The 11,576-nt window shown below is 41.1% G+C and overlaps 2 protein-coding genes across 2 annotated transcripts in view; one reads left to right on the top strand and one right to left on the bottom strand.

The window, feature by feature from the left end:
* LOC146483572 (intersectin-1-like) overlaps positions 1 to 3,682 on the top strand; it is a 56,094-nt gene extending 52,412 nt beyond the window's left edge. The window contains exons 38-40 of the mRNA XM_085105737.1: positions 4 to 98; positions 852 to 930; positions 1,397 to 3,682. Coding sequence (XP_084961863.1) covers positions 4 to 98; positions 852 to 930; positions 1,397 to 1,530 — 308 coding nt within the window. The 3' untranslated portion in view covers positions 1,531 to 3,682. The remainder of the gene's footprint in view (positions 1 to 3; positions 99 to 851; positions 931 to 1,396) is intronic.
* A 2,417-nt stretch (positions 3,683 to 6,099) lies between these two features.
* LOC146483574 (cathepsin L-like peptidase) overlaps positions 6,100 to 11,576 on the bottom strand; it is a 6,040-nt gene continuing 563 nt past the window's right edge. The window contains exons 2-6 of the mRNA XM_085105743.1: positions 9,570 to 9,795; positions 8,806 to 8,968; positions 8,449 to 8,552; positions 7,313 to 7,445; positions 6,100 to 6,486 (exon numbers count right to left, since the gene is read on the bottom strand). Of these exons, the coding sequence (XP_084961869.1) occupies positions 6,297 to 6,486; positions 7,313 to 7,445; positions 8,449 to 8,552; positions 8,806 to 8,968; positions 9,570 to 9,795 (816 nt within the window). The 3' untranslated portion in view covers positions 6,100 to 6,296. The remainder of the gene's footprint in view (positions 6,487 to 7,312; positions 7,446 to 8,448; positions 8,553 to 8,805; positions 8,969 to 9,569; positions 9,796 to 11,576) is intronic.

Raw genomic sequence — 11,576 nt, forward strand, 5'->3', positions numbered from 1 at the left:
CAGGGCTCAGTGATCCTTACTGTGAAGTGAGCATGGGCAGCCAGGAAGAGAAAACCAAAGTGATACCGCAAACACTAAATCCGAAATGGAATTCTACGGTAAGACTTACACGCAATACAGATCAAACTAGGCTAACCGCTGTTCGGGAATTAAGTCGGTGCTCACCACACTCTACCCCACCCCCCTCCTCTGAGGGGGAGGAAAACCGTACCCGAATGGGCGGAGGAAATCGAGCCTACAACCAAACCTAAAATGAACCAAACGTTTGGGTGTTCATTCTTGTTTATATTTAATGGTGCATAGTAGACAGCCAGCTCAGTGGAGCTAATCCCTTGTATGTCCAATAATTAAACACTACTACGTGTAATACGACAAATGTGTCGCGGCAGTTTCGAATGTACCCCTTCCCTTACTTCGTTTCATTCTCACTGAAATGCAGTTAGAGCAGGTGACGGGAGAATGGAAGGTCATTGGTTTCGAGTTGTTTTTTTATGTTTTTAATCCAGTTTTAGTGGGACTTATAACTGATTTATTCAACAACGAAGGTTGACCCTTAGGCCCGACTACAAGTTGATGTCCGGGATTTTTTCTTAGTGAGGGAAAGAAACGAGGGTTTTTAGGGCTTCCGTTGATAACAATAATTTTGTTTTTATAATTACTGAAGGAATTACCCTGTTTTAAATAAAAGTATCTTCTTCTTCTCTTCGTGGAGCAAGAGCGAGGGGGGAGGGGAGAGGAGGGGCGAGGGAGAGCTCCTCTCAGACCCGAAGATGAGACGCAAAGGACTTTAAGAAAGTCTAGACGATCGGTTTCCCTCGTAACTAATGAAGACTGGTTTGATTTCTTTGCAGTTCACTTTCACAGTAAAAAGCTTGGAACAAGATGTGCTTTGCATTACTGTGTTTGACCGAGATCTGTTTTCTCCAAACGGTAAATTTATGTTTATTTGGATTCATATCTTCGCTTGCAACTGCTCGCGATTTGGTAGTACCCAACTACGTCGCCTGCTTATGTCCCCAATACTGGTCAGCACCTAATTTCTCTTTAAAATATCACTGCTTGATCAAACATACATGTAAGTGATGAGAATAAAGAAAATTTTCTTCTCTCATTACTAATTTATCAAGAGAAAACAAAGAAAATCACTTCTGTGATATGTGTTCCTAATTACCATAACATTTTGCCAACTTTGGCCTTGAATTTCACCAAGAATTATTGATCAGTTGAGAAGCCATATCAAACACTCGAAAGTGTGTTTCATCAGATATCCAGTCGACGGTTCTCACTGGCTTTGATTTCCTTTCTGCTCGCTTACTATATTCGTTCAGCTACACACTTCAAAGTGTTGACTTCAGATGCGCCAATCCTAAATGTTGTCTTGTTTCTCTCCCCTCAGACTTCTTGGGTCGCACCGAAGTAAGCTTGGCGAAACTGGTGGCCAAAGGGAAAAGTCCTTGGCATGAAAGATTGCTGCTACATGAAGTCGAAACGGGAGAAGTTGTAGTTAGAATAGAATTACAATTAACTTGAAATAATAATCTGCATGTAAACGTAATATGCAGCTGATATGAGCGCCAAGCCAGTGGCTGTGCGAGCCGATGCAAGCGCGTGGCGACACGCTGTACCACGCGGGGTCACACCCAATTGTACATAGTCTCCTCTCGACTGTTAGTATTTATACAATATTGTACAATGTTATTTGTATTTTGTGTACTGACAGAAGTTTTAAGGAGCGCGAGTTAGAGAGCAGGGCAAGGTAACTGAAACGTTAAATAGTGCATCTTTCATGCGCTTGAAAAACAACAACATCAAATGTCAGAGGAGGAAGGGCTTATGAATTGATTTTTCCAAAACTGTGAGGAATTTCGCAGGTCACTTAACAGTGAATTAACCGATAGCCCGCTATGAATGCTCTCAATTTCCACACTTACTAACAGTCTCTATATGACTGTTTTGAATTTCAATTTCTTTCAGCCCCAACATTGAGGGCAACCAGTCATGTCCGGATAGCAGAAGAATTGATCACTTATGGAAAATTCTGTCGATCAACCTTTTTTACATTGCAAAACAAAATGAATTTACACTTGCACGAAACTTGAAAAGCAAACAACACCGCTGGAACCAAAGTACTGTAGTCAGTAGCTTTGTTTGAATCGGCTTAGCTTGGAATCCAAAAGGTAGAACCACCTTATACAACATAATATGCAGTACCACGGGAAAGTGCTACTCAGTAGCTTTTATTCAAATAGTAACACTTAAGGATTTAATCCACAGACCTAAAAGCTTTAATCACTTTGTACAGCATGAACAGTACCACAGGAAAATGCTGCTTAGTAGCTTTCAGTTGAATGGTAACGCTTTAGGATTTCATCCACAGATTCAAAAGTTAGAACTGCTTTGTACCACAGCACCACAGGAAAGTACTGCTTAGTAGCTTTCAATTGAATGGTAAGGCTTTAGGATTTCATCCACAGATTCAAAAGGTAGAACCGCTTTGTCACACCACCACAGGAAAGCACTGCTTAGTAGCTTTCAATTGAATGGTAACGCTTTAGGATTTATTTCCCCGATTCAAAAGTTAGAACCACTTTGTACAGCATAAAAAACGCATCATAGGAAGTACTGTTTGGTAGCTTTCAATTGAATTGTCATGCCTTGGGATTTCATGCACAGACTCGAAAGCTTAAATTTTCACCACAAATTCAGAAAGCTCAAACCTCTTTGTACAGCTTAACGAACAGTGCATTGTAAAGTAGTGTTCAGCAACTTTCTTTCAAATGGTTACACTTGAGGATTCCATCCACTGATTCAAAAGTTAGAGCCATGATCCAGTGCTTAATACTAGAACAGAAAAGGTTAAACGTCAGATTGTTCCCACGTGATATAAAGTGCTTTGGATTGATAGTTGTAAACCGCAAATCTGTGCAAATGGGTCTGGGAATAGCTGCATAACATTGAGCTGCTGGGAGAGAAAAGTTTTTTTAATTTGTTTGGTTTTTATTGTGCTCAGCTCGGACGCTGTGTTGTCCATATACTAAACGGCACGTTGCCATGGATGCAACCCAGTGTTGCCTACAACTCCTCATGGAGCTTACAGGAGCCTTAAATCGAGGGGGTCCCGGAGGGGGATATCCTAGGGATCGTGTTAAAGTGTCCACAAAGGACAGATGTCCATTGTGGTGAAAAAATGTAGTGTCTGAGTGGGGCTTGGACTCCACTTATGAGTGTTGTCCGCCTGCCAGTGGAATTCGTGACCGAAGGTTCCATTGTATCAATTGTTATATAAAATTTTGATAAAATCGAGATACTTTACTACTCTAAATGAATGCTAGCCTTACAACTGTAAGTGTATACTCTGCCTATGAAAGAGTACTCTGCCAGTCCTCTCAAACTCTACCGGATGTTTAGATAGCGATGGTAGAACTCTTGTCAAATTTCATTTTTCGCTGACCCTGGTTTTAGCTTTTCCTCATTCACGGTTTGAAAAACCGGCGCAAGTAAGGAAAATTTTTGATGCCTTTAAGTTTTATTCAATTGTTAGGTACATTTATTAAGAAAAGGAAAAAAATATGAGATAAATCAAATACGCGAAAATGAAATAAGTTGGTTGTGTTTTTACATAAAGCAATATTGTAATCACCAAGCCATGATGTAACATTAAAATTAAAATCCCGTTACCGAATCCAGAGTTATCTTTTTCTCTTGCCATTTTTTTTTTAATGAATATATTAATTGACATAGAGCACATATAATACAACAGTGCTTGCAGACTTACAATACCACAATACCTACAATATAACGCCACTAATTCCTAATAGCGGAAAACTTATTGACTTACAGCTTTAATATGCAACAATATTTTCCAATACAACACTTCTAACTTACATACTGATTGAAAAATGGGGATCTATAAAAATTCAATTACAATCTCTATGCTTACTGTAATTTTAATATGATGTAATATAATGTATAGTATCCGGTAGTCAGCATTTATACCTTGAACTTTTTCCTCTTCCTTTTCTTTTTTTATCTTTAATTTTATTTTATTTAATTATTATTATATTTTTTTCTTGCAAACACTTTATAGACGCGATTTACACTTAAAACAGAAACGGCACCAAAGAAAAAAAGGTTACAGTTTTTTATAATACGTAATCATCATTTACAGCTCTGTACAAAAATAAAAACATTACCTTCAACTGCTGCAAAGAACGCACTACTCTGAAGAGATGTTTAAATCTTGTTTATCACTCTACGACGTACATAACGTCTTTGAGCAGTGTTACGTTTTTACCGCTGGGATTAAATGACGTGACGAAAACATAATTTTGGCTGTTTTTATACTGGAGGACGCATTATCCGTGTGGACAAACTTGGGCGAACATTTGTTGTTCGTCTGCATTATCCGTCTAGACGAACTACCTTCCGTTGTGCGTCGTTCAAGACGAACAAAAGGAAGATTGTTGTCTTGACGGATAATGCGTCTTTACATTTACATATATTAGGTCGGTAAAATCCAACCGTAAAAATATAAATAAATAAATAAATAAATAAGACCTGGACCCGTCTTTCCACTACAGACGCGTAACCAGACGAACAACAAATGTTCGCCCAAGCTCGTCCAGACGAATAATGCGTCCTCTAGTATCAAACGGTCAAAATTATGCTACGAGCACCAAATTTGGCACCAACATGCATCCTCTCGAGGTACATGCATTGACTTTTTGAGGTAAAGTAAACCGGGGGGAAGGGGGGGGGGACCGGCCGAAAAGTAAAAAATGCTGTAGATTGTGGAGCCTCTCCGTTGAAAGCTACAGGTAAGTAACCCCCATACAGATGTAGCGGGCTTAGACCTACAATGATGTTTGGAGTGCGAAGGTTGTACCGTTAATCCGGGGGGACACTCGTATAGAAACTCGAAAATGCTACAGACTGTGGAGTCTGTTTTCCTGAGGTTAGAGACAAATGACTTCACACAGATATAGCAGGTGTAGCCCTGCATTGATATTTCAAGTTTGACAATTGTACCTTAAATCTGGGTGGGGGTGACATCGACCGAAAAGATATGAAAACGGTATGGACTGTAGAGCCTTCCAATTTAATTGAAGCTACAGGGTATAACTGCAGGTGTTTACCTACACTGATCTTTTAAGTTTCAAAGTTGTACGTGAAATCCGGGGGAAACACTCGCAGAAAAATCGAAAACGCTATTGACTGTGGAGCCTGTTTGCTTACGGCTAAAGACAAATGACTTATCACAGATGTATAGCAGGTGTAAACCTATATTGATGTTCTCAGTAGCAAAGGTTGTACCTTAATTCCGAAAGGGGACACTGGCCAAAAAATAAAAAAAAAACGCTATAGACTGTAAAACCTCTCAGTTAAAAGGTGCAAACGTATAACCTCGTACAGTTTTAACTCGTGTATTCTCACGTTGTTATGGGAGAAGTCTTTTTTGTGGACGGAAACGGAAGGAAGAAACATTCCTCACTGGAAGGAGGAATCTTTTTCACAAGGAAGAAAAAGACTCCTCTGTCTGGTTGGTTTGGTAGCCCGTGACAACAAACCAATTGTTTGTTTACATTCCTAAATGCTTTTCGTAAGCATTTCTGGATGCAAAGATAATTTCTGAAAAACAAAAATGCTGAGTCAAGAGGTCTGAAATTTTCGCGGACGCTACCAAAAGCTCGTTTCGCAAAACGCAGATCTGTAATTTGCAAAACGGAGAATTTACGAAAAGCATTTATAGCAAACAGGATATATACTGCCACGGCAAGCCAAAGGCTCGTATCGCAGAATAGGGATATCCATTTCGTTTCGTTTTGTTTGGTTTCGTTGAATACAGTTAGCCCACTAAACCTAATAGTGTATATACCAGGATGTCGCCTTAACTCAATAGATAAAGCCGCTAAATTAGCAATTGACAGATCGCGGATGAAATCGCCGGTTCAAATCCCAGGCGAGGTATTTTATTTGTTATTGATGCCCGGATTAAATAAATATTTGTAATCTGGCTGACCGAACTCGAGAAGATCTCGAGGTGTTTCTGGTCTCATTTTGTGAAATTGCTCCGAAAGTCACAGACTTACATACTCGAAGTCACAAACAGAATATTATTAATTAATCTCATCCTATGAAAATGACGTAACTCACAACAGACAATCAACAGATTCACTATTCAAAATGCAAGTTTAAGTTTAAGTTTAAGCCGTGACCGCCGTCACATTGACAAGATCCTCTTTGACTTCTAATCTTCTACGATGAAACCTTGAGACATATCGGTAAAAGAATGCGGCTTAAACAAGTGGATAGCTGGCGTTTGAGGCAATTCCACATTGATTGTCCTTGTTCCTTGACATCATGATGTAGCCCTTCATTCCCCAGCCCGTCCCCCAGGAGTTCTTAACCAGCCAGTAGTCCTTGCCTTCGTAGGTACCGTAGCCAACGGCAAGAACAGCGTGATCCGGTTTCGTACTACTACAGGCTCTGCCGTGATGAAATAAAATCATAATTAGATCATAATTTGTGCGGTTAAAAAGAACACGAGGAAATTCTCGTTTTGTTACAATGATGATGATAACGATGACAACATCGACTGATGATGGTGATGACGACGACGACGATGATGATGATGACGATGATGATGATGATGATGATGACGATGATGATGATGATGATGATGATGATGATGATGACGATGACGGACGATGACGATGATGATGATGATGATGATGATGACGATGATGATGATGATAATGACGATGATGAGAATGGCGATGATGATGATGATGATGACGATGACGATAAAGATGACGATGACGATGACGATGACGATGATGATGACGATGATGATGATGACTATGACGATGACGATGACGATGATGATGATGATGATGATGATGATGATGATGATGATGATGATGATGATGATGATGATGATATATCAAATGTGAATAAGGGAGAAACGAAGACTCGGAAAAAAATCCGAGTCCCAGATGGGATTTGAACCCACGACCCTCCGTGAGCTAGTCGGATGCTCTAACCACTGAGCTACTGGAGACTCTATGGTGATCAAGGGTCAAGGGTCAGATCACGGAGGGTCGTGGGTTCAAATCCCATCTGGGACTCGGATTTTTTTTTTTCCGAGTCTTCGTTTCTCCCTCATTCACATTCAATATCTTGTTGTTGTTGTTTGTCCGATGATGATGAGATGATGAGAATGAAAAGTAAATGGGAAGGTGGTGGCATTCTTGTTAACGGGAGTGATGTTGGTTGGTGAGAAAGGGAACGGGATTCCTTGTTAAACACTTACGGGTCATCATAGACTCCGCTTTGGTAAAACTGGAATGACGAGAGGCCTGCATTAATGGCGATAGAGATCGGACCAACGGTGGCTACGGCATACTGTAAGTCAGATTCATTTCCTCGTTGGATATCCTCGTAACCTAGCAGATGAAAAGAACACGTATCTTAAAACTAGTTACAGCTATCGTTAAGTGCCAACAAGAAAGCAAAAAATCATCATTTGAACAAGTTCATTTCCTAAATAAGTATATAAAATTGAATAGTAACGACAACAAACTCAACCGATATAACATTGAAAATATCCATATATCTAACTAGAAATTTATTCAGATAAGCCTTTATTTACGCCTTAAAAGCAAGGGCGCTCAATTTTATACCCGAGTGTAACGCAATCTAGACCAATGTAGCGAATTGCGAGTCAGTTTCAAGCACAATTTATTGACTCGAACTGAACACGTTTTCCCCAAAATTCCCTAAAATTGTTTGGAATACGGCGAATTGCTCAATTAAGGATAAAGCACCGTAAAAAATTCCCATTCAAACCCGTAATTTTTGGCAAGGTGAATTTCTAGTACATGTGTTTTCCCTCCGAGAACACACCAAAATCTAACGCGTCTATTTCATTGGCTCTAATAGTTCCGTCCTTGCAATTGGCTCAAACCAAAGTCTACATGACATACGGTTACACTTCTGAAGCTCGATCGAGAATTTTTTTCTACATGTACAAGTCTTCGCGCGGTACTTTGCCAGCCTTGCGTCTTCGATCGGCTGGCTTGTTGGCAGCAACAAATGTAAAGAGTATTTCTCTAAATCGTCATCATACAAAGCCTTCTTATGGGTGAAGGGGTGGATGGAGGACGTAAACCTGCTCTTCTTTTTGTCGAATAAAGCTTCTGAAATGTTAGGGTAAAATAAGCTTTCTCAACGGAGTAGAGTAGCACATGCTACGCTTTTCGCCATTCATAAAAGAAGAAGAAGGATTCTAGCGAATTATGACCGAAAAAAGGGTAGCAAAGTTTTGTTAACATCTGAAATCGAATTGGATAGTTGCTTGCGGCTCTCACTATTCAAAGCTCTACCGTATGGCAACCCCCCACCCCCCCCCCTCCCCCTCCAACGCCTGCATTACTACCAACGACTTACCAGTAACAGTGGCGCCTACTTTATCCTTAAGAAAACAGCAAGACTTATTGCAAGGATTCGGATAACCAGCCTCGGTGTCGATCCCTGCGTTTTTCATAATGTACCTGGGGAGCAAATAATAACAAATAGCAGCCACCTTCATTCGACGTCTTCGAAGTGGTACGAAACCTTTCAGTTACCGCTAAAAAATCTGGAAAATCGGAGGTAATTAACTGAAAAATAGGGAAACATCCTTGCGTCCGCCATTTCCTCTCACCCCCCCCCCCCCCCCCCACCCAAAACAATGGCCTTAGATGCATATGTCTCGAGATCCGCTATTGCTAGGCATTGTTATAAACATAAGAATTCGTCAAATACTTAAAACCGCAGTCTGCGACTGCTTCATGCTGCGCGTAATCTTTACATCCCGAGCAATCCACAAGATTCTGTTCACTGAGGGAGACCAGTTTTCCTGTTTTCCTGCAGTGCTGTCCTTCAACTGATCCAGTTACACTAAACGACCACGATTGACTCTGGATACCTGAGAAGCAAAACAATTTTAGTAAATCAAACAGACCAACGATCAAGTTTGACAAGAGGGTTTATACCATCAGACCTCCTCGCCAACGGGAGGAAGAATTAACGGGTGGAATCATCTTACCTATGCTGCTGGTTCAGTTCATTAACAGTAAGGGGATTAAAAGACAAAATCAGAATGAATGGACTTTTGATTTCGGAAAGAAAAATTTGCCCAACCGGCTCAGACTTTGTTTGGGTGATGAAAATATCACTTGCCGAAGCAAAGGTATATTATGGAAATTGCAACAAGGAAGCATGGCATTGTTGTTTTTGCAATTTTCCACCTACATGGAATGCAACTCTTGCGACTTCACAGACACTTTTTTCTTTACAAGACTAACAACTCGTTTTGTCGACATCTCAAACGAGCATCCATAAGTTATGGCGTTATGGACAGGGTTCAGAGCACGGATCACCAACCAATCCGACCCGGGTTCGGTTCTCGGACTCGTTATATCCCGGAGTCCGGTGACCGAACCTGGGTCGCGCTCTCGCCCGTGCACCATCCCTGATCCCAATCTCAGGGCGCAATACCCTCTAACAATAACGAGAAGAGAACATACCCTGGTTCTTAACTGGTGTAACGCATCCTTTGGTTCTCCAGTCAACATTAGTGGGTAAGGTCATTCTGCTGGAAGGAAGGAAGTTCAAGCCTTCACGCTTTGTCTCATATGAGAAATGAGAGCGAGGTCCGAGGGTGAAGAAACGGAAGTCATCGACGGTAAGGTCACCAAATTGGTTCATAGCCAGGGTGTACTTATGGCCCTCAGCGTTGTGTGTTTGAATTTTCTATGATAATAAAACATAAAATATAGCTTTTTTAAAAAAAAAAAAAAAAACGTTTGTCGAACCATTGGTTGATTAAACTGTTATACAACTGTGAATCATGAGCCTAATACATTCCACGCTGGAAGTATTTCTACTGAACAGTGTCAACAGTGTGGACGGCCAAAGTTAAATAATACTCGTGAGCAGCTGCAATTCCTGTTGGAACGCAGATTTATTCCCCACAAATTTGGGTGTTAGCCAAGGAACAATTGAGAGAATATGAACACTATCAGGGATATCCTTAATAGAGGATATTACATGGCAGCGCGGAGATACGAAATTTCTCACGATTGGCGCAGGGAACGAGTGAAATATTTTTCAACATGAAAAGAGAAATTTCGTATCTCCAAGCGACCATCTAATTTTCTTTTTATTGTATAAAATCCTCACAATTTTCTTTGTTCTTTATTTCAAAAACTAAGGTTTGAGATTGATGCAAGTTATATAAGTTTACAGTCAGTTGTTTATTTGTATCAATCGTAAACCAGGCCGAGTTATGTCAATACAAAGTAAGACTTAAGCGAAAAGGCCACAAATAAAACCTATATAAATAGAAAACGTATAAACAGGTAGGTCCCTGGTATAAACTAATGGCATATTAAATTTGACTAAGGGCCTGTTCACATGGAGGTGGGGGACCCCAGGTAGGTGAGGTACCCCGCTTCGGTGGGGTTACCAATCTCTCCATACAATCTCTCTTTATTTCTTGATTGCGTTCACATGTGAAGTGGGGTACCTCACCGAGGCGGGTTGCCCGGTCAGCCGAGGCGGGTAACCCGCTTAGCTGGGGTGAGTTTTCTCCATGTGAATGCTGGAGGTGGGGTGGGGTGATGTTCATCCGGGCAATTGTCTCTGAATTCAGTACAAGCGTGGCGAGCTTTTTCGCAGATATCACCTTCAAAACATCGACAACAATGCCATTGAAGAAAGTTCTGAAGGAGTTGAAGGTGCATTTGTCGAGTCTGATAACCAAGCTGGTCTACCGGTCTTGGATGAAGGTGAAGTCGTGCCCGTAGAACAACGAAACGAAAAGTGTCTTCCATCCGCCATCTTTATTGATATATGTACTTAGCGACCACGCGGTAGCTTTTTAAACCTCACCCCAGCGCCCCGGGGTTGCATGTGAAGGCCTGTTTTTTCTGACCCCGGGTAGATGGGGTACCTCACCTACCTGGGGTCCCCCACCTCCATGTGAACAGGCCCTAACAGTAACAAGTAAATCTGAACATACTGGCTTAATCCTGGCTTTCATCGCTGCTTTCAACTACCCTCACACAATTCGACGTCGCCGGTACGCAGTTTTCCTCTTTGCATTCGGATTTTCTTTTTCTTCTACGAATTCGATCAGTTTCTTATCTGTGATCTCGACAAATCTGCTTGTGCTTGTCTCCATTTTAGCATAAACTTAACTTCGACTCGCGAAAAGACCAACTCAAAAACTACCGAAAGACCAAACGACAGCCGAACGGCGGAAACCCTTCGGAAAGCCACAAGTGCTTGACAGCGCGCGAAAATACTGCGAGCTGATTGGTCAAAAGTGATATCACACATGTGTGGATAAAAATGATATCGCCACTGGCGGGATAGCGTTTTTATCGACTTGCTACCACTCGGTATACCACTCAATTTTATATGAATTTCCCTTACACTGGCTACAAGCGGATGACTGGTTTCTTGAGGGCAAGAGGCCTTACCATCCAACAAAGTCGCATTAGGAGAACACTTCCAGAAGGCACTTTCTT

The sequence above is a fragment of the Pavona decussata genome, unplaced genomic scaffold (genome assembly GCF_977016875.1).
Source record: "Pavona decussata unplaced genomic scaffold, jaPavDecu1.1 SCAFFOLD_38, whole genome shotgun sequence".
Lineage (NCBI taxonomy): Eukaryota > Metazoa > Cnidaria > Anthozoa > Scleractinia > Agariciidae > Pavona > Pavona decussata.